Source organism: Glandiceps talaboti, chromosome 4 (assembly GCF_964340395.1).
Source record: "Glandiceps talaboti chromosome 4, keGlaTala1.1, whole genome shotgun sequence".
Classification (NCBI taxonomy): Eukaryota; Metazoa; Hemichordata; class Enteropneusta; family Spengelidae; genus Glandiceps; species Glandiceps talaboti.
This window is the reverse complement of record NC_135552.1, coordinates 13,087,502-13,112,334: the sequence shown is the minus strand read 5'-3', so window position 1 is coordinate 13,112,334 and position 24,833 is coordinate 13,087,502. Positions and strand designations below refer to the sequence as shown.

General features: G+C 34.9%; 1 protein-coding gene across 1 annotated transcript in view; it reads right to left on the bottom strand.

Moving 5' to 3' along the window:
* Window positions 1-20,711, bottom strand: part of LOC144434187 (rap guanine nucleotide exchange factor 4-like) — a 42,783-nt gene extending 22,072 nt beyond the window's left edge. The window contains exons 1-8 of the mRNA XM_078122641.1: window positions 20,677-20,711; window positions 19,337-19,479; window positions 18,326-18,414; window positions 15,902-16,072; window positions 12,008-12,098; window positions 10,670-10,797; window positions 8,381-8,491; window positions 4,411-4,473 (exon numbers count right to left, since the gene is read on the bottom strand). Of these exons, the coding sequence (XP_077978767.1) occupies window positions 4,411-4,473; window positions 8,381-8,491; window positions 10,670-10,797; window positions 12,008-12,098; window positions 15,902-16,072; window positions 18,326-18,414; window positions 19,337-19,479; window positions 20,677-20,711 (831 nt within the window). The remainder of the gene's footprint in view (window positions 1-4,410; window positions 4,474-8,380; window positions 8,492-10,669; window positions 10,798-12,007; window positions 12,099-15,901; window positions 16,073-18,325; window positions 18,415-19,336; window positions 19,480-20,676) is intronic.
* Window positions 20,712-24,833: the final 4,122 nt, after the last annotated feature.

The window sequence follows — 24,833 nt, the reverse complement described above, 5'->3', positions numbered from 1 at the left end:
CAAGTCGGGTTTCTACTCAGTGAGTAAAACCTGATAGAGGGCGCTAGATAACATTTTAGTGCTGTGTGCCTCTACCAAATATTACATACATCAAGCTATCATTTTCACAATAACTTAATAGAGGGCGCTAGACTCATTTATTTTTCACAGTAAATTTGGTATTGGGCATCATATCTTATGAGTTTGCAACACTTACTAGAACCAACTAGAACTTCAGTCTTTTTCCCCAGTATGAAAAGACAGACACTATATTTGAAGAATTTACTCTGAAACTTCAGCTACTTTAAACATTTTGAACCCGGGACATTTCATGGTATTAAACAAGTGTTCAGAGTCTCAAAAAGAGTCTTTCATTATAAAAAGCATAAGGAGTTTGACACAAAAATGGAAGATCTGCTGGTCTTTAAGATGATAAACTATAACTTCTAACATTACTGACACATGAAAAGAAAGCTTTCCTGTTTTAAATGGATGCTATCCCATGATGTACAAGTCATACACGTTTACATTTTTTCTTTGACATTTTATTTCTGATACAAATATTAATGGGGAAAAAATCAAACATAATTTGTTGAAAAGATGAATTCTGACTCTTCTTCAAACATTCTAGTTCCTTTTTTTTCAATGAAAGTATTATTTTTAAGGGACCCACTTTATTGTGACACAGACAAATAATTTCTTGCCATTACCAAATATTTACTTATTCATCAATGTAAGTCCCACACAATTCAGGTACAAGTCACAGCCACAGCAAACTGACGCATATTTTTACACTTCCAAATTTCCACTAATCATATCAGTGAATAGAGGGAGAAAAAAAAACCCAGAAAATGGGAGAAACAGATTCAGTTGGGTTGTCTTAATTCTAAAAAATTAATACAGAACAAGCGACCTATCGGTCAGAATAGCTCCGCTGTTTTTTTTTTTAATTTAATTTTTTATTTTGGTGACATGTAGAAGTGGTTCAGGTCTTCAGCTCTTCACTATGCAGTTTTGTTTTAGCGATGCAATAAAGTGGTTAGTGGTTTCATATGATGTCTCACTATAAAACACATTTTAGACAGAAGTTGGTAATGTATTGTACTTTTATACCATAGTCACCATTTTATAACAAAAATCTACTGTTATGAAAAATTGCACAAAATCTCAGAAAAAAATGACTGGGAAATGCAAACAAGAAAAACAAAAAAAGAGGATTTTGAGGTTGGCTATAAATAATTCCAGTGTCTTACAGCTGTAACCCTGGAAAATTTTAATGATGAATGAAATAAACTAGGGATCTAAAATAATTTTGAGGCAATTTGAATTTCAATTTTCTAACAAATTTACAAAGTCAACAACTTTCAACTTGTACTAGTTGTGGTAGATATATATAGGGAAGAAATGTATTAATCGCCATCTTAGTTTCCGTACGGCGACAATCTCAAGTACCCGGAAGAGAGTCATTCTCAGCCATACGTTACAGTGGTAACACTCGTTCATGTTCGATTACCTTTCACAAAGAAAACACAACGAAATGGTTGAAGTGATCTTTTTTTATTTCTTTTCATCACAACAACAAAATCTGCGTGATCAAAAGTGTTGTAAACTAAACCAGAAAGAATAATCGGACTGGCTAAACTTCCCGATGAACTGGAGTAAGGTCCTACTACTTCCAAGTAAGCCTCGATAGTACATTTGTACTATAGTACGTGAGAAAATCGTCTCAAACTAGCGATACAACTTTCAAAATATAACTTGACATGTCTTCATTTGTTAGAGTTATACAATTCAAGACGGGTTTTCACTCGAAAACAACAATTCTGTGAATAATGACACTCTGAACGCAGCGATTTCTCGGATGATGTTACCACTGTAACGTATGGCTGACAACGACTTGCTTCCGGGTTAGTCCCTCGTGCATACGGGTGGATTGTCGGCGATTAATACATACATCGTCTGATATTTTAATTCAGTGTTTCTTGTGACCGGCGCCTGTCAGCAGACTCTGCCATTTTTTTCATCATTCCATTGTATTTAAACCTTGTACTTGACATTTCGCAATATTTATAATTCTCAACAAAATACCTCAACATGCCTCACTTCGCTCGTACTCATTTGAAGCAGCCCCGCGCGGTATGATCACTGATGACATGATGAGAGAGAACCTTTTCGGATTTACATGTAAAACGGGGAAAGATACGCAAAACATAACGCAAAGTCTGAAGCCAAATTAAAGTTGTAATTATTTTAATTATTTTTACTTGCCAAATATTTGCATTTTGGAAAGGCAAGACACGTTCATGTCGTTTAACTTTACATGTGAACTGTCGGCCATAACTTCAACCGCATGCCTGGCATGCCTTCCTTACGCAAGTTGTCTTAATTCTGGTTCACTGTCATTCCAAATTGCACGACAATATAGAATTAATCACAAGTTACATGTTATCTGAAAACATCACACTTTTATAGTGGGTCTGAAGTGTGATTTTAGTGAGTACCAAGAACGTCCTGTGTTGATACTCAAGATACTTGCTGTGGAAAATCGCTCGGTCAAATGAGGTCACCTTCAGCTTCTGGTCGAATCAGGATAGAGTATGCAAATGAGGATGTTGCGGACTGGCTGATTATGTAGAAAGGGTGCAGAATTGGATTTGAAGTTTACAACCCTGTTTCGAACAAACGCTTGTCATTTGGGCGCCCAATGCGTAGAATTATGACTATAGCACATATTACATTGCTTGTTTGACGTCAATAGTGTCTTTTGAAAAGTGGCAGTTTACTTAAAGTCTCGTCGACTGATTTCCAATATGGCGTCGGTCATAATGCTTATTAACATATTCATTTTTTTTCAAATTACAAAAAAAAAATCATAAAAAATAAAAATGAGGATGTGCTGACTTGAAATTAACAATTCTGAGTAAGCTACCCCCTGCGCATCAACACGCCAGATATCAAAGCAATCTAACAAGAGGTTTTCAAGGAGTTGATGAAAATGACATTTTATGAAAAAAAATCATATAAAATTGAAAATGGCACAGATCAACTTGGCATGAACAAATCTGAATAGCCTCCCCCTAGGGAACATACACACCAAATATCGAAGAATTCTGACTGTCACTTTCAGAGCAGATGATGAAAATATAAAAGTTTGAGGGACACCTATGATTCACTCTACTCTCTATACTCTATACAACCTATACCTAAAGCTATGCTTTCAGCTTTCGCTGACAGCGGAGCTAAAAAAATGAGACCGGATTATGAAAATGTGTCAGAAAAACATGCATTGGTTATCCTGTGATTAGATGTTTACTGTTACAGTTTTTTTTTGTTTTTTTTTGTTTTTGTTTTTTTTTTGGGGGGGGGGGGTACTGTTCATCAGACAGTACTACCCTGGTTCCAAACATCTATACATGGCTCAGGATGTTTTTTTGCCAAAAAAGGGACCCGTGACCAATGTACACATAAATGTAGCATATCCATGAATATAGCTGTTTCAGCCATTGTGGGTGCTATACAGGGTCATAAACCGACGGGAAAACACAACCACCTACCTTTACAAATGCCTAGATACTAGATGCAGTTTTTAGACTGAAAAGTGGACCCATGCTTAGGGGGTTTTTTTTGTAAAAAAAAGTGACCAATCTGGCCAACACATCCCCATCCACCTTCCCAAGGGGTACCAAGCTTAGATTTCACACCCGCTGTATAGACCGGAAAATTGCAAACAGACTTTCATTCAATTTTCCTTTAGCACACCTTTTGTCCCAATCACTATGTGTTGTCTACAATTGTCTTTCATCTTATAAGACAACAGTACTGAAGCAAAAATTTTACCAAACCGATTGAAATTTATCGAACAGCAAATGTAAATTTTGGTGAAAAAAGCTGAATAAACATATTCCATATTTCTGGATATATACACGTGAAGCAAACAGCTGAGTCGTGCTATTTTCTGTTGATCTAAAACATTTCACTGAAAGCAAAGAAAATCACTTAAAAATTTTTGACACATTTTCAGCAAAATCAAAACAATATCAACTCTTACTTACAAGGCTATGAACATAGCTGCTGCACCTGGTCCATGTCCTTGCGGTCTTAAGTAAATTTCTCAAACGTTGAACACCGACAGAGACATTCATCATACACCTTGCTACTTGGTATGCCATGGAGAAAATGACAAAACCAACTCTGACAAAACTCTATCAAACTTTTCGTTTTTATTTATGGCATAATCGGCACCAAACTCAACATGCTAAAACACGTGAGCTTCACACCTACACTTATCACATCAATGAGTAATGCAGGATATTGCGAATCCACACATGGACCAACGCCGAGAAAACAACAAAATTCTAATAATCTGTTTATTTTTACATAATATGCACCGAATTCAACATGCTCATACACGTGACATGTATATACACTTACATCAGTGAGCGGCAAAGCAGGATGCTGCGAATCCATACCATCTTCGTTGTGGGGTTTTGGAGACTGAAATTCAAAATACGAGTAATGGAAATTGAGAATTATACAACTTTACACAGACATTACATCTCAAACTATGATATTACTATATCAGGAGTTGGGATTATCAGGGTGCACTGGTGACTATACACACATCACATATAGGTACACGCACAATAATGATGCACATATTATGAAGTGTTCTACAGAGCAATTATTCGTTACAGTTTAAAAAAAGAAGCACACAAGTTTATAAGTGTCTATAGATGTACAGAACACAGCCAAGACAGGCAACAGAGAGAAACAGATGATTGTGAATAGTTCAAAAGTTTTGAAAAGTGACTGGATGCTCCTTTCCTCCATTTTCACTTTCCTATTCTTGTCTACTGTTTTTTTCCCTCGGCCCTCTCCAAGTCCAAACAATTCCACTCTATCGGCAAGTAATCTACACGGATAAAATTCTACCGTTTCCATAAAATCACTGTCATCATCCCAGTTTAGTTGGATTTTAATCTTTCACACAGACTTGCTACAGGTTTGGCTGGCCTCTCTCTTTAAAAAAAAATTTCTGTCTGTAATTTCTGCTATAACTTGTCATCATGAATGGGGTTGGTACAATTACTGATGTGTACACAAATTTGTATTCACCCCAACCAACTTCAATTCATCTAACTCAAACATGACCTGAAATGATTTTGTACCACTATAAACAAAAGTTGACTGGCATTTTAGAGTTTGTCTTTGAATGAGCACATGTATAAAACTGAGAATGATAAATAAAAGCTACAATTGTCAACATGTCTATGTCAATAAACAGCTACAGCTGTCGCTAATGCCACAAGTCATATGTTTGTATTTAGTTCAATGTATTGATTAAATCAACATAATGGTTTGTTATTTCCTTTCTTTCGTATTTCTTGCTAGATTCGAGGCTTTTGATTTTTGTGGAAGCCTTCCCTAAAGTATACCACCCACATTGAAGGCTCATCAGTTATGCAGAAGCCACCCTCTGAAAATTACAGACATTTTGATACTGGTTTAAACACTCATGAATATTAATTTACAAGTTTCAATGAAGGCTCTTGATTGTTGTGAAAGTCTACCCTAGATAATAATTACCACGCTGATGGGCCATAAGTAGTGCAGAAGTGATCCCTTAAACATCTTACCAGGGATTTAAAGCCCATGAGTTCTGTGGAAGCCACCCCCTGGGACTGTGAATTCAGATCATTATTTTCATTTGCCACATTGTTACCATTTGCATTTTATTGAGAAGTTATATCTTGTTCTGACACCCCTACTGCCACACACACACACGTGCATGCACACACGCGCGCACACACACACACACACACACACACACACACACACTCCATCTGAACTAATGGTAACTGAGAAACTTTCTAACATTTGTGATCACTTTTCCATTGTCAATGTTGGTTCTTAAGAGAGTATGTTCTTCGAACTTTTAATTTTTTTACTTCTTGAGAAAATCTTTACCAGCTTTTACATGAGCAGCAGGCTTCTCCCCATAGAATTGTTTGAGTTGTGGGTCATTTACATAACATTTGCATAATTGATTTGCATAAGAATATCACGTCACTACATGACACACACATACATTTAGACTTACAAAGCCAGAAGTTGTTGTTTTCTCAAATACCCATGAAAATACAAGGTGTGAATTAACAGGTTTTCGTCAAGGACTGGTCCCCATGTCAACTTTACTAATTCATGCCGAACTTTTCCAACAAACATGGCCACCATTTGGTCATTACAGCAAAGGTCATGAAGCAAAGTGATGTGCATATGTGAACTACAGTATCAGACATTTGTGCCAGGTTTGGTTGAAATCAGCCCATGCATGTCAGAGGTATACATGAACATGTTGAACATTTTGGGTCAAAGTTTGACCACAAACATTATAAGATTCTGATACTACACAACCTAAACCATTTAAGAATTGCGTAAATTAGCATTTAAACATAAACAGAATATATGACATCTGGGAGATTTACTGAACCTAATTTCTTTCCCTCATGGTAACCAAAAAGATTTGGGTAAGTGGAACAGTGGCAGGAAGCTTGGTTTACATTTGTCACGAGCCTGACTAAATCTTTCCTTCTTAACTACATTTGCCAGTCATGAATCTACATTAGCCAAATAAGCACGGCCTCTTGGGGGAGAGTGTACATATGCTACACCACAAAGAGGCTTAGTGCTTTAATGACAATGTACTTACTGCTTTTTTTCCACAAACTTTTACCAGAATGCAAACTTCAATGGGGGTATTTTCACACTATGTTTAACATTGCATGCATTTATATGAAAACTACCCCATTGAAAATTGAATTCTGACAAAGGCATTTTTTTATGCCAAAATTTTTCCAAATTAATTTAGTCACTCTTTTTTGACCACACTTCAATTTAAACTTATTTGCTCGTGACTTATTTTAGCTAGCTTATTAGGCATTTACTTATCCTCCTTTGCAAGATGAATTTATATTTTATACAAGTCAGAAGGAAGGAAGAAAAGACAAGTTTTCTACAAGATGTAATATTTAGACAGATTTACAAATTTACACAGTTTTCATACACGACACTAAATTTACCACATGCAAGTATATAGAGATTTGTCTACTTTGTGCAACACAGTGTTGACCTTTGACCCAGGTCAGGTCTAGTTCTAGTTGGTTTGGCGTGTCTTGTAGGTGAACTATCTACACACTACACATTAACTACTTTTTCTGTCTCTGAGAGAGGACCACGCAGTTAATACTCATATCCTATCAATTTTTACAAAATTGTTTTTGAGACTTTTAGTTGATTTTAATAGTCAGTTTCTCTATTGATAAAATAGTCCTCGAGATGACGAGTATCAAAATGATAATTTATATAATTTAAAATAATTTATGCAAATCTGATGAGCAAATGAGATCAAATGGATAATTTATGCAAAATTTGATAAATATTATGCAAGGCACATCGAAACTTTACAAAACATCAATATGGTCTTCAAATTTGTCAAAACTTCATCATGCATGTATAAGAACAACACACACACACACACACACACACACACACCACATGTCCCCTCATTTAATCATTTTAAGTTACAAAGTGTTATTACCTACATACTGATAAAAAAAGAAAGTAAATAATCAAGACATATTCCAAATCACAAGCTGAATCAACAAAAATTTATGGGCAATATAATTCAGTGATTGACAAGTGCATCTTTTTATTGTAGTTTTTTTGTGTGGTGTGCAATCGTGACTATTGCACTATAGCCTGATCCTCTCTCAGATTCTATCCTAAATTGTGCATGGAAGTCTTTATCTTTTTTTTCTTTCATTTTATGACTATAGTTGCTCTTTTTACAAATGTCTGACACTACCTTTTTAATAAAATTCCTACGTTGTCTACAGTTACAGCAAAAAAGAACACAACCACAGCAATGAAGAACAGCAAAATTATCAGAAACAAACAGAATTAAGCAAACAAAATGGCCGACAGGAAAATGGTGTGCATTTAAACATATCAACTCTTGGAGTGCAAAATCAGGAAAGGGGACAGGCTGCTTGTTGGGAACAAAAAAAAACAGTGACACATGACTGCAAACCATCACAAAAAAAAACTACGCAAACAAATATTTCAGGTGATTTTATGGTGTTATATAAACATAGGTAAAACAGACAGGGGTCAAAGAATGAAAATAGATTGGGGAGGGGAGGGGGAGGGGTCAAAAAGCAAGAGCACAGCCAGTGGAGGTCAGATGCCGTACCCACGAGGAAGAAATGTTGGAGAAATAGAACGAAGACATTACCAAAGAAACACAACTGAAAAGATAGTCACGGGGGGAAGGGAAATCAAATTGCAAAACATTATATGAGTAACCCATCGATTAACTAACACAGACTAGCTGTGCTCTTACCAAATAAATGGCTACTCTGTATGAACTCTGACTATTGGGAGTAGGACTAATGGTGGTTGTCAATCGACGCCCTCTGGGAAGAGGAGGAGGAGGAGCTTTATGGTTGGTCTGCTAAAATATATTTTCGTGCATGTATGTACATACATTGTACATTTATGCAAGTTGAGAAATGGAAAAAAAATAAAAGAGGAATGGACATACATAAGTTAAAATCATTTTTGTTTTTAAAATATGTGTATAAAAATCTAGGCTCAATTTTTGTTTACATATAGTCATACAATATGGAAGCCATTTTTTTTTCTTCAAATGTCCTAAAAATGAAGGCACCAAGTTTTTATGTCCAGCTGATAAAAACACTTACCTGTCTGTGTTAAGCATGTATTATTAACATGTTTTCACATACAAAAAAAAAATGCTACTTTGTTTTTCATAAAAGTAAAATAAAACCAAAAGTAATATATCACTTTTGCAAAGCACTGTGCCCATTATTCCATGTAACAAAGTGCTTTGTCACACTGTCTGTTTGCCTGCTTTGCTGTGAGGCAACATGACAGCCATGATGCAACACACCTACATGTGTAACAGCAAATCAAGTAATCACACAATTTGACAAAACCAATTTTTTTTTGGCACAATGTTCCTTTACAGGTAATATATAACATTTGGTGGTGTACATCAAAATTTCTACATTAATGCGTTTTGGCAATGCACAACATACACAAAAAGAATTCTGGAAACATATCATGTTCTAACTCTAATGCTGTTATCTGGTACAGTCGTATTTGAGGGTCAAACACTATTTTAATATGACTGCAACACCCTTGCAATAAATACATATCATACAATAATATCTGTTATTGTGCAATATTGAACGTAATATTCATATGATTTGATATTTATGACAAAATGGGAAACATTACCAGTGAAAAAACAATTTCATTCTATTGTAGTATTATCAATATCATTATATAAACACTACCAAATTTTGACTATTTTCAAATTATTCTTTTCTTTCTGCATGCACAAATCATTCCGACAATAATATCATGAAATTAGATCTCTGAATAAAAAAAACACATATTTTTTCCCCAGAAAGTCATAATTTTGAGATTCGTGAATTTGGTATTACATTGTCTACACTGCCATTGAACTATCACTGACCTAGAAATCAACATCACTCAGAATCACTATAGCAACGACCTCTGCCTCTCAAAATCACCTACACCTGATATAGTACACTGCAGGCTAAAAACCATGATTTTGAATATTCAAACACGTTGATGAGGAATTCAGAGGAAGCCTTATTACAAGAAAACTCCCAAAGGAGGGCGATTAAATGCTAAAAAACTTACACTAAAATCAGAAATTGCTAAATGTATAAATAAATCTGCCATTTTGTAGAAATCTAAAGGGTGGTAACCATTACTCGATAATTTCAATGATATCCTGGGGAGAACCATGCCTGAGGCAACTCTTTTATTTTATGTTGTTTCTCATCTTTAGACCTTCAAAATGAAGGATTGGGCAATGAATTGGAAAAACAAGAAGAGAGAAAATATGACACAAAACGCCTCTTGCTTTCTAGTCTAAGTAAAATTATGGAAATCATTAGACTGCAATTATTGTTTCATTCAAATTTTCTCATTATATCAAAAATCATATAATTTGCTAGCATAAATTCATGGTTGATTTGGTTTCACATAAAAATATAGCCTTATCCATATTCAATGTTTTTTTTAGTGATTGCATTGAGTTTGACATCCTTTGAGCTCATATCATTATATCAATACATTGCAGTAAAATGTTGTCTTTCATGACAATACATGGCACTAAACTATTCATATGGTCTATACATTCATTGGAAAGTAATTTAATATGTGTTTATACATCACAAACCTGCTTCAAGTTTGACAATATAAATGCATAAAGGGTGTGAGAAAACTGACAATCCTCTGTGAAATATTAAATTCAATTCATGTAAAAAGCACAATGATAAGAAAATGGACCCTGTATTTGTTTCCTTGGTAACCGAAATTAGACTTTTCAAATGATGACTGTAATGTTACAGCTTTCTGATGAGCACATGAAAATAGGTTCAAATATTGATGGAAGCGAGATTTAAACTGAGCCCACATAAAAATGTATTTTTCATCACAATTTTAGTTATTCAACTTCACAATTGACATATATTGATAGTAATATTACAAACACATCTTCCTAGATTTTCGTCCTTTTTTGATAATTTTGTTGTTGTTACCAAGGCGATCTACAAGTGCCCATGTTATTTACCTGCGAAAGCTGTTTGGGAAGCATTTCTATGCTATTTGACGGACTATCCCTGGATAGTCTTCCCAACTGTGGGGATCCCCGGTCTTCTGACAGTTCCCGTCGACTAAGAGCTGGAGAATCGTATGAGTCTGAAAAAATCAAAACAAAAAAAGTTATGCATTGTTTATCAATGAAAAACAAAATGTAAAATGAAGAAATGCAAGATCTTACCCATCTCATCCCCACTGTACCTTCTACTCCCCAACCTACACAAATGACAAACATTTTACGAAAGTGCATCCTGGCATACAATGAGAACAACAGAGCAATTATGTATATGAAGCTATTAGTGGAAATTAACATATCACCATGGGGCAAAAAGTGAGCTGGAGTAAAATCAGGTATAGTTTAAACATAAAATGTTCAAAGCAAATGAACCATTTTCTTTGTAATATTAATAGTATTCCCCTGATAAAGTGAAATTTACAGAAATATTGTATATGGATGCCTCCATACTCCCAATTACAAATTGTCAATTTGTCAAATACTGCACGTAATCAACCAACAAGTTCTTACCCAGATTATGGAGGGATCCTCCCAAGAGATTTTGAACATCAAATAAAATAAAAGCATAACTGACACATACACACATACATGTACACAGAAAATCTTATGCTTGTACGTACGTACGTACGTACGTACGTACGTACATACGTACGTATGCAGGCATGTATGCACATACACACACACACACATATATACACAAAGTCATGCACACATGTAGCCACAAACACAGATGCATGTATATGCATATATGCAAACACACACTTACGTACACATGCACACATGTAGCCACAAACACACAGACGCTGTATATGCATATATGCAAATTTTAACACACACACACACACACATGTAGCCACAAACACACAGACGCATGTCACGCATATATGCAAACACGCACACACACACACATACACACACACATGTAGCCACAAACACACAGACGCATGTCACGCATATATGCAAACACACACACACACACATGTAGCCACAAACACATAGATGCATGTATATGCATATATGCACACACATACATACATACATACATACATACATACATACATACATACATACATACACATGCACTCATTACAATTGAACACACACACAAACATTATACAACTGAATGCTCGACTGACAACTTCAATGTCTACCTAAATACCCTAAGGACCACAGAAGTGAGTGCCTGTACATAATATAATTTACAGATGCAGTGAGCCACTTACTCAATTACTGTTAATGCAAGAATGCTACTGAATAACATAGACAGTCCAAATAACATGAATACAATTATACCTTGTTCTTGGAAGCTGTTTGTACATATATTGCTAGAGTACACAGGCACTGGGTTAGAATTTATCATTCCTTCCATGAACTGTTTATTTCTCTGTGGAAAGAGCAAAACATAACACTTGGTCATACAGTACAGTCACCCCTTCATTTGGTATGGTCTTATTGTTGTCAAGTTGTACCAGTCTAAAAAAGACAGGTTAATAGGAGTAGTTAGTTGTCACAAGAGTTTTTTGGTCTACATTATGAAGTAAAGAAGGGAACACGCGATGGCATCTTGTCTTCAAAAGAATATGAACTGGAATGATCTTACAAGTCATGAATGAAATGTCAATCATCATGAATTCTGAAATGACAGTCTTGAGTAACAAAATCAAATTAGCATAGAATTTAACTGCTTGTGTGCTGTAAAATGAACACGAATCCAAGTATTAGATGCTGTATAATTATAAAATTAGAAATGTATTATCCAATAGTTTGATGGTTGGTAATTGAAAATGTATGATCACAAAGGTATGAAATGTACAATCACAAAGGTATGAAATGTACAGTAACAAAGGTAAAATGATTAACAATCTTTCTTGTAGATCCATCCATGGCTAGATTGCTTTCATTTGTTACACTTATACGTAAATTAAACTGCAGATCAGTGTGGGCATACGACGACTCCATTAGAGAATGCCTTGTAAATGAGCATGATGGACAGAATAGTCAAGTAATCTCATTTCAAACCCAAACCCTAATCAAACAGTTAACTTTAATTGAAAACAATTCACAGCAATGATGTCCGTGGAAAAATAATTCATGAGTGTAATTAGATTAGGACCGAGTTGTACATCTAGCTGTCAGTCTACGATATAAATAGTTTGCTGTACTTATACATAAACATTAGATAGAAGTTAAACTGCTTCATTGCTCTATTGGAAGCTAAACCTGGAAAAAAATTGTTTCACTTATTTCACAGGAAAACAAAAACGCAATAATATGTAGTGACTAACATGCTATCTTATACATGAATACAATGAACCTGAATCTGGTAATTAGTAAAAATTATTCTTCGCGAACTACATGTAGCTGAAGACTGCAAAAATGCAAAGTTTTCTAGTGGCAACAATATTTAGATTTACAGGATTTCTCAGTAGACATTTGCTTATCATACCATGTATAGTTGAATATTTGATATTTGATGGACTAGATGAACTGTGCTACAATAGTGCATACTGTGGGAATCCTACAACAATTATAAACTTGCTTTCCAGCATATTCAACATTGCTCTAAAGGCAGCTATATTTCTCTGCTTATCATATCAATCTATAGTTGAATATTTGATATTTGATGGACTAGATGAAATGTGCTAGGGGCATGTACAGTGGAAGTCATGCAACAATTGCAATTACAAACTTGCTTAGCAGTGTATTCAACCATTCTCAGCTAATATATAATTTTTTATCATACCAATCTGTTGTTGAATATTTTATATTGAAGGACTATATGAATTACATCTTCTGACTGCAAGAGGGCAGATTTTGATATACATCATTCTCTCCCCAAGGGTTGGGTAGGAGTGGAAACACAAACCCATTCCTTGATAAGTCAACATGGATGAACTGTTGTAGAGTAATGTATACAGTAAGAATTCTGCTACTATTGCAATTCTAAATAAGTTGACAATGTATTCAACAATGCTAAGTCTCTACTACTAGCTTGACAAATTGACAATGCATTCAACGACGTTCAAATGGCAGCTGTATTTCTCAGCTCATATTTGCTTATCATACCATCTATAGATCAATATTTGACATTTGCTGGACTAGATAAACTGTGCTACACAGTAATGTGTAAAGTAGAAATCCAGCTACTATTTCGATTACTAACTAGGTTGACAATTTATTCAACAATGCTCTAAAGTCAGCTATTATTCCTCAGCAGGTATTTGCTTATCACATGATCTATATTTGATTATTTGATATTTGATATTTGATGGATTAGATGAACTGCTGAGGTACAGTAATGTCTAAAAGTGGAAATTCTGTTACTATTTCAAATACTAACTATGTTGATAATGTATTCAACAATGCTCTACAGGCAGCTATATTTCTTGATTGATATTTGCTTAGGGGTAAAAAAAAAAATTGTGTGGTTCTGATTACATTCAATTTTAAAATAGGTGGGGTAGGTAGATTTTTTATCTTATTTTAATATATGTGTGAGTGTCTAGTTCAGGTTTTCCATGGTCTCAGCTCTGTGTTGTTTATTTCTTCCTATCAGATGTACAGCCATTTACAGATCGGAAGAATAGTTTTATATTGTCTTTTTAAGTTGATGTCAGTTTCTGCACCCACTATTTCTTGTGAGACTTCACGATTTTCGTGATTTTATTATTATTTTTCTCGAATACGTAAAAAAAGTTTAGGGTCGGCGTGAAAAACTAGGTGGGGTCAGGTAACAGGAACCAAACAACTTTTTTTTTAATTTGGCCTTATCACACCATCTATATAGTTGAATATTTGATATCTGATGGATTAGATGAACTGTTGAGGTAGAGTAATATGTAAAGTGGGAATCCAGCTACTACTGCAATAGCTAAGTATACTGGCAAATTATTCAACAATGCTCTACAGGCGGCTTATTTTTTGGCTGATATTTGTTTATCACACCATCTATAGTTTAATATTTGATATCTAATGGACTAGATGAACGTTGGGTTACCAGTGTATTCAACAACACAAAGTCTCTACATTATTGCACTATGTGTATCACACCACACACTACATTTGCAATGTTATAGTTACTACTACAGTGTATCTGCCCATGTTGTCTATAAAATATTAACTTCAATTCACACTCTCTGGAAAGAGCATATACTATAAAGTACTAGCAAATTTTATATGTATACGACTGTTTCCATACCTAGAATTCATCACAAATGGCACGCAAAATATGCAAATGAGTATGCTAATGGTTAATCCACATGCAAATCAGTATTTTAATTAATAAAACATTCCTAAATTTTGAAACAGGTTTGAAATCTTGATCATTTGGCTGCCTGCTAACTGTTACATTTTGTAGTGTAGCCTTTGTCTTAATTCACTGAATATATGTCTGCACTAGCTGCAACTGGATTATTATTTTTTTTCGATCACACACCCAAAACATATTTTCTGAAAATTATCAAATTCAAATAATTAGACCATTGAGCATGTTAATTAAAGGTCATTTTTATCCATAACTAGCAGTCATAGTAACAGTACAACAGTCCCAATCAATAAATGCAATCGGACGTCACCACCTGACTGTATATCTAAATGTTATGCAACAGAACGACATACCACAAGTTCTTAACAGTTAAATTATGCGTGGAAAGATCTAAAAGTCATGCAACTATGCAAATACTGTATTACCGAAAGGTGATTCAACACTGTTCAAATTGTACATTACAATTAAGTCATCATACCTAACAAACACAGTCCAGTTAGAACAGCTTTTAAAATAAGCAAAACATTAAAAATGATAATGGCAAAGACTATAACTATTTTATTTCAAAACACGTTTCTCTTCATCGCACATTCCTGAAAAAGAACATTCATTTTCTGTAGGGCCAAGAACTGTCAAGACAACTAACCATACCCATTAAATCTTGAATCATTAAATCATTGAATCATTAAATTATTAAATCTTGAATTCTTGAACACACAAATTTCTGTCCCCCTCTCCATTCTTCTGAATATCTCTTAGTTGTTTGTTTCCACCTTCTCCCATTTCTTTCATCACCTACCTCACCATGACATTTATTTATAATAATAATAATAATAATAATAGTAATAATAATAATGCTTTAGTACATACAACATTCTATGGAAATCTTGGTATAGTAAATACATAGCAAAATGTCACATTACAACACCCATAATGCAGACACTTACCTCCCACAAGGCCCTGAAATCCTTTTGCTCAATGCGAAGAAACTCGCAATACTCTGTTGTAATGACAGTGGCATGACGTGGTGTGTCAGTCAGTACAGACTCCCCAAACGCAGTACCCATTCCCAAGGTACAGATTGTGACGGCATCCTATAATGATAATAAGAATGATCAATGAATTGTATGCTTGGACGCTTCTAAGAAATTGATTTCTTTGTGTAATATTACATACATCACGTAGATGTGGGTAGGACTACATGCATATCTAACAAGTATTGAACTAACACCAATTGTGTACTAGTACATATGACTACATGCATGCTGATATCAATGCTATTGTTCATTCAAGAGCGACAATAAAGTCCATTTGCAGGGGTGATGAGTATCTTGGTTGCAAGGAATTTTTAATAGTAAATTAAATTGATGTTTACCCATAATCATATGTGTCTAGCCCATATTTAAATTCCTTTGTATATAACCTGTTTCTATGGTCATAATTACAATTTTTTTTTTTTTTTTTTTTGGGGGGGGGGGGGGGGGGGGGGTTGTCGTCCCTTTTTTGAAAATGCTATACTCCACATTATACAATGAACCCTGGATTCTATGGGCATGGTTATGGTTGTCATGCTTTTGTTCCCATTATAAAATGCTTCTACTCCACATTACACACTTAGTCTGGTTTCTAAGAATATAGTTACGTTTGCTAAGTTTATTTTGGCGAATTTTCAAATGATAGGGTAGGCCTGCCTCATTACATGCTGAACATTAGTTTCTATAGGGAGATTATCAAATTCAAGACGGAGGTAATCACCTGTGTTGCCCCCCCCCCCCCCCCCCCGGTGTCCAAAACCACCCTTGCCCGCCCTTCCAAACCCTTGAAATGGCAATAATGAAGTGTGAATATTTTATGACAGCTGTTCATATAGTAACCATCTGCCCACACTGCCCGCAGTTATATAACATATGTAAACATCTATTGTCATGATTCTGAACATTGTGTGAAAGAATTAATTGTTTGGTTCAATGTGTTATACCACTTTCATACACAGACAGGAAGACTACAACAAAAATGTACACGAAAGTTTTAACCAGAATGCAGTTCAAAATAGTGAGGTTCCTGTTCTCGCGCTACCCATTCGCCACTGTCACAAGTGTGAAAGAAAATGTCAAATGGTGAGGAAAAAATCAAAGTTGTTCACCACAGAGGTGAATCAACGAGAGCCCCCGACTTTTCCCAAAACAAAACATATTTGACTCGCAGCCACCATATTTCTTTTGATGTACAGAAATCGCAGCGTCGTACATTTTTATACCATTTTTATACACTGTAACTTACGTCTGTTAGCAAGATTAAATGTAACGTTACATTGAGTATAAAGGCATCACCAACCATCGTAAGTTAGAAATGGTTACACTGTGTTGAAAAGCCAGCATACATATCCAGGTTGGTTGAAGTAACGTTATGGGGTCATGATATAGAAATACGGTTTTGACATTTATATCGCCGATAACAAACTTGTTTTACATATAAAATATTTTCTAAAAGAATATTCATTTTTTTTTATCCACAAGTACAGGAACATTCCTAAATGCCCAATATTAGATCAAGTATTAGAAATCTAAGAGGTTTGTCTTAATTTGTCTTTCTATTCTCAATATGCTCAAATTCAGCTGACGTATCCGTGACTCAAATTTTAAGACTGGTGATTGTATAGCTAGCTAGCAGCTTATTGATACCTCATGTGGAATGGTTTTGCGTAGTCAATTTAGTCTTGTTATTCATGAAATTTTGACATTCATGTAGTACCACTTCGTTTCGTAATTTTTACTAATCATGGCTTGCAAAGTTTGATTGGAAATGCTTTCCAAAGGTAAACACAGTTTTGCCCGCAATGCCACACATTTGCCCGGCAGTGATCCCTTTTGTTATCCCCATTGACACCTTGTATTCAACTAAACGACTTCACCTGCGACAACACAGTAGTGATAATATCATGAATATTCCACGGGCAGGCAAGGGTTTGCAAGGGCAGTTTTGGACATCCAGGGGCAACACAGGTGATTACCTCTATCTTGAATAAGATCACCTCCCATAGGCATTTCAGGTTTTCATTGCATTATTTTTTGTTTCTGTGTTCAAGTTATTGCTTGCATCATTACACACTGGACCTTAGTTTCTATGGGCATGGTTATGGTTGTTATGTTTACTTTTGTCCCTATTTTCAAATGTTATGATAAACATGCCTCATTGTATGCTGAACCTTAGATTCTATGGGCATGGTTTAGTTACTATGTTTTTTTATAGTAACTTCAGACTATAGAGTGTACTTTAATATTGCTCAGCTGTGTATAATCATATAATGCTTTAACCAAATGTATACTAGTAATTCATAATTTACTTACCTTTGGATCCCCTGTCTCCGACACGTTGACATCCACTGTTCCTGTCAGGACTGCATACCAATTTGTACCAATGTCTCCTTGACGGAACACTGCCAAAAATAAAATGTCAACCAAATTTTTACACTTTGCAAACACCAAAATATAATTTGTTCACCAAATTTCCACACTTTGGGTACAAGTACGCCAGCTTTCAAAATGAGACTTATCTGAGGTTCTTAGGGGCCCTGAGCCTTTACAGAGATTTTGCCTCAGTTACTTATAAAACCTGTACAACATGTCACGACCAATAACCTACATGTAACATGCATATTCTAACATTCACAATCCAATGTTAGTACAATTTTCTTCATTTCGTTGAGTCCCAAAAACAGTCCTAGACTGAAGGAACCATGTTTTTGCTAAGGTTGGGAACCCGGTTAACAGAAAGTGGGAAAATGTTAAAACTGGCATAGTTTCCAAAATGCTGTACCATAAATCTTGGAACACTGATAAAATGGGACAGGGGAACTAGGTACATTTTCTCTACTTTACTATCCATGACAAAGTACTGGTAAGAAACCCTGGAAAAATGTCTGGGGAACTCAGGTAGATTAGACCTGCTTACCATCCTTAACAAAAACATTGACAAATCATCGTTATGCCCCACAACAACTAATTTGTAAGTTTAACTTGAAATTTGTAAAACACAATTACATGTAACATGGTTCCCAGGTTTATAAATCTTGGCATTTATTTTTTGTTAACTTTGTAACAATCCAAGTGGAAGATGCCTTTGAAAAATACAGGATACAGTAAAGTTTGGAATGTGTACAACAAAGTAGAATTCACAATGGTCAATGAAAAATATTATGAAATCCAGCAAGAAATTTCACATTATTTCAACAAGACTGCTTAATATTCTTATTTTTCTCAATATGGCAGCTTTTAATATTTGCAATTTTAATGAACTCATTCCCTTAGGCACCTTCTTCATCCTTATCTGAAAATGATAAAAGTATCTATATTACTTACAGGTAATTCCCTTATCAAGGTCCTCATAGTAACCATAGGAACAAATCTTTTGCAACAAGTGAGGATGAAATCTCTCAAAGGCCTTTACATCTTTAAGTCTGGAATAGATAATATCTAGATCTTCTCCTGTTCTGTCTGTTGGCCTGCATAGAAAAAAAATGATATTTATTTCATTTACTTCAAAATATTTGCTGTAAAAAATACTATTAGGAAATACAGAAAACTTTAATACTTGTATTGAGTTTCCATAAAATGAATTGTGGGTGATAATGGTCAAAAATGAATGCCACATACATACATATTTCTTGTGGGCGAAGAGTTAAGAATTCCACATATCCTATATAAAGATTGATTTTTTAAAAATCTTCTTATGTTAAAATGATTACATGAATTGATATACTGATTAATGCAATACAACTTTGCATTTTCAATATCAAAACAAAATGAAAATTCAAGTTACTGCACAACTATTTTAAAAACACAGATTGAAACCCTGGCATTTTTACGATTTGAACCTCATTTACTGTTTGTGACAAATTCTAGTATCCGTGGAAACAAGTTAGTATCAAACTCCTCCATCATATTATCTATACATCAAACATGTCAATAATTGGCCAGACCAAAAAGCATTAATTTACTGGGTAAACATTTAATCTAAGCTGATGAATTTTGTTTGCTCAGTTAATGTAACTGTCTGGGAAAAACCCTCACAGCAATTAACATTACTAGCAGGGTAATTCCATAAATGTAACTGTCTGGGAAAGGCCCTCACAGGCTAGCGATTAAAATGTATTATTAGCCTCAGAGGGTAATTTACAAGTCTTATTTGCCAAAAAGCTTAATCTTATTTAATCATTAATATCTAAAATGTACATTTTGCAACCCACTGTTCTGAAATTGTTTATAGACTAGAGTTCATGTTATTCATGTTCAAGTACATTCTTTCAATTACTTTAACATCGAAGCCCCAGTGGCCATACTTGTACCTAAGATTGATCTGTTGAAAAATTTAGTTGTTTTCGTAAGTTCAAAGTGGTAAATAGATAAGACGTGGGTATCTCTTTTGGATTTTTAACATCTAAAATAATCTTTTTTTCTCCTTAAAAAAATAATATCAAACTGTAACATCATCTATTTTTAAAAGTCCATGTTTCTAAATCAATAAATTGCCAAAAATTCTGAAAATGTGTATTTACAATAACAAACTTTCACACTCTTTTTAGCTTTTTTTTTTTTTTTTTTTTGCAATTTATTGAATTACAAGCAGCAGCTTAATTGTTTTTCCGAGTAGACAAACACCTGGTAAAGTTGTTTTAATGAGGAAAATCTAAAATATATACCTGTTTCTCATCTGTATAGTCAGCCACTTCAACATATTGTTGCACTTGCTACTGGGCACACCCTGTCAGCATGCCATGAATTTACAATTTGTTGAAAAACAAGTAAATGGTTTGTCCCTCTTTCATGATTGTTTACATAAGGACATCAAGCTAGTGTAAACAGTGGCATCAGTGACTAATGATATGTAATTAACCTACCATACAGAGGTTTGATACATTTCCCAATGGACAAATAATAATGAAAATTTTAGAAGCTACTTCTACTGGGACTTTAAAATACATATTTGTTCCGGATGGATCACTTAGAAATATTCCAACCTAGGCAGTGAGCCAACAAGCACTTTGAGTATATCGATGGTTTAAAAACAGAAGACAACATGCAGATGTATGAAAAAAGAGATGAAAGTGGGTAAAATGTTGCTTAAAATGGAGAAAGTAGGAGACTACCTTTCCATCTACTAGCCCTCATCTATATCATCCAGACTCTTGCATTTTGCGTAATTTTTGCATTGAGTTGACGTCTGTACAAATCTACCCTTCCTCTAATTACAGTTCAAGACATGAACTCATGCATACACCTACTCTACTGGGACCAATTTTCTTCATCTTAAAAAAACCCTCAAATGGTCAGAGACTCATAAAGATTTCCCCACTACACAACACACAACTATGGTTATTAAACAAAATTATCTGTGTGGTATATACCGAAAGTAATTATATATCAAACATATAGAAGTCAGCACTCATAAAAATTTGTCCAACGTTGGATGAAAAAATCATCCATGAGGTGACCTTGTGTGGCTTTTACTGTGCATGATGTTATGAATGCAAATGTCACTGTCGGTATACGGAAATGTCAGCGATGCCTTAAAGCTTGAGGAGTACCATAACGTAATGATGCATAGATGATGCACAAAACCATTACAGCTTCACCGAGTGGTGTGATTCAGTCTACTGACTTTTCAATGAAAAACAGATCCTTTGCGTCATTTATCCAACCATAAAATAGTTCCTTGATAACCATACCTTTGCACTAGATTCAATTTTTATTGTCTATGGTTAAAAATTCAGAATGCAGAGTATTTTTAAATTGAAGAATTGAGCTTTATTTGCATGTCTACTAGTACTGGGACCACATTTCTTCATGACTTTATCAGACTAGACCGTGCTAAACTGTAGTTGTACCAATTGTTCACCATGAAAACATTTTAACAAACTTCACCATATAGTACACAAAGCAAGGCTTTGACATTTTAATGATAGTGACATTCTATTGAGAATATATAAATATAGGCTTCAGATCATGCACTGTAACAGCCTCCTTTTGAAGAAATAATACTTAATACATGTATGTATATATGCATTTGACAATGTTTTTTATCATCCTTTCGCAGAATTGTATAAATGACACAATATCTGTTCACCCGAATCCTTCGATGTATTTGTACTTTAATCTATTAGCTGCCCAACTCCAATTTACAATCCCCATATCACGACATAAAATCGCATTCAATTTCCGGCATGACATGCACAAACTGAAACGAGGTGAATAAATGCTTATCCCTGGATTAGTGTTATTTCTTACAAGATGCAATTCATCCAAGCTGTCTATAGTCAGACAGTGTCTGCAACATGGCCAAGACACCTGATCACTGACTTCTCTGCATCATACATTGTGCATAACGACTGCTACGGTCGATAATTTGACAACTTCACACTTTTGTTATTCTAAGTCTATGTCCGCTGCACGTACACACTAAAAGTCATCTCTGTCGTCATTTGCTTTCCAATCTGATTATCTTCTGACCAAAAAAAGAGTAGTACCATTTTACCTAACAACTTTCTACATCTACTTTATGTGTGTTTCTGTATCTAATTGGCAAATGTAATATTTAATTTACACGATCACGGCCTCTTCCCCACCTGAGCTCTGAAATATGAACTGTATCAGCACACTTGATATACAGCACATAAAATACGAAATTGAAAACCAGTCATGTCGCTGAATCAGTTGTGCTAAATAATAGACACGCTATGTAGTTTACACATTCATACTAACAGATGTTAGATTGGGCCTCCATTCAACAAGAAACTATTAAAATATCACTGAATTATTGCATCAATTGAGCTAAATAATGGACAAGTTGTACATAGTTTACACATTCATACTGTCAGACATTAGATTGAAGCCTAATCCATTCAACAACAAGAAACTATATATTATTGCACTAAATAACAGATACACTAGTGTATAGTTTACACATTTTGTACTGTCAGACGTTAGATTGGGGCCAGGTCCATTTAACGCAACAAGAAACTATATAATGTCAATGATATAGCTCAATTATTGGGTCAATTATGCACAATATAAGACATACTACATAGTTTACTTATCCAAAATGTCAGATGTTATATCAAAGCCTTCCATTCAACAAACGAGAAACTATATTATTGCATCAGTTGCACAAAATAACAGACATAAACACTATATACACATTCATTGCCAGACATTAGATCAGGGACTTTCATTCAACAAACGAGAAACAATAACAATGCTGAATTATTGCATCAATTGTCTAAGATATCAGACATACTGTAGTTTATACATTAATTGCCAGAGTCTGAGACATTAGATCGGAACCTTCCATTCAACAAGAAATGATAACATTGCTGAATTATTGCATCAATTGTCTATATAGAGATATCAGACATACTATATAGTATATACATTCAATGCCAGGCATTAGCTTGGAACCTTCCATTCAGCAAATGAGAAACTATTAGGCCAAAAAAAAAAATATGTCTGGTTCTGGTCAGCGCGCGCGTGCCCTGAATACCCCCGCGTCGATCCTTTTTTTTCCGATAATTTTTGCTTTCCCGTTCCTTATTTACAATTCCCCGTCGATCAACACTGTATGCAAGGCTAGCGGAAAAAATTTAACTCGTGTGATGGCGCACTTCTATTTGGTAACGGGTACCCTTTTCTTCTAGTACTGTTGCATACCCATAATCCCCCGTACGATATGTGTACGTAATATGTACGATGAGCGTGGTTGATGGGAATCACGGGAAATAGTGTGTTCACTGTGCTAGGTGGTAAACCGCTCACATGTTTCGAAAATGTCAGAAGTTTGAGTACGTCGTGAGCAATCGAAATGTTGATATCAATTCAGCTGACTTTCGAGGTGTTCTTAGTTCTGGTGATCGTTTCGTTCTGCCTTCTGAATACAAAGATTTTCCTGTAGCGTAAGCAGTTAGCTCTGGATGTATGCGCTACGATGTTCGACACGTCTTTCCATCTGCGATGAGTTGGAAAGACGTGTCAAACATCGTACCGTATACAGACTGCGTATCAGACTGATGATGGACGGTGCTCGAAAGAAAACACTGCCTCCTCTACGTCCGTTGGACAGACCTATTTCTCGTTATTTAACGTTGCAAGTTGCACAATGACATTATACAGTGGTTGCAAGGCAAGACTCATTATCTTGGATGGGATTATAACTGCAAATCGGGATTATAACTGCAAATCACTGGGCGATAAGATAAATTTGTAAATGTGACTAGTGATGCCCTGATGGATGATTGATCCGCATCGTATAAAACTTGCCATACAACAGTGCCAACTTCCAGAGTTGTATGACATCTTCCGAGAGCATGTAAAGTGTCAAAAATGTGTATTTACTAATTTGCCAAAAAAAAAAAAAATTAGGAAAAAAAAAAAAAACGCGCGTCGTCGCACCACTTTAGAAAGTTTACCCTGACCAGAACCAGATTTTTATTTTTTTTTGGCCTTAGCATTGCTGAATTATTGCATCAATTGTGCGAAATATCAGATATACTATATAATTTATACATTCATTCCCAGATATTAGATTGGAGCTTTCCATTCAACAAACAAGAAACTACATATATATATTTACAGGGATGGAATTGTTTATAGTCGTGCAGTAACTAATTAGGAAGGGATCAAAGAGTAACACAATTCAATCACTCTAGGTTTTACACTAAATGCATTTTGTAAAGCCTTCCATCTATCATTGTCACCTGTATATAGAAACCCTAATGTATCAATGCTGATTGAAAAATACAATCCCTATGCTATCTATAGAATTACTGTTTTAGAACTCCTATGCTATTGTCAATTTCAGAACTGC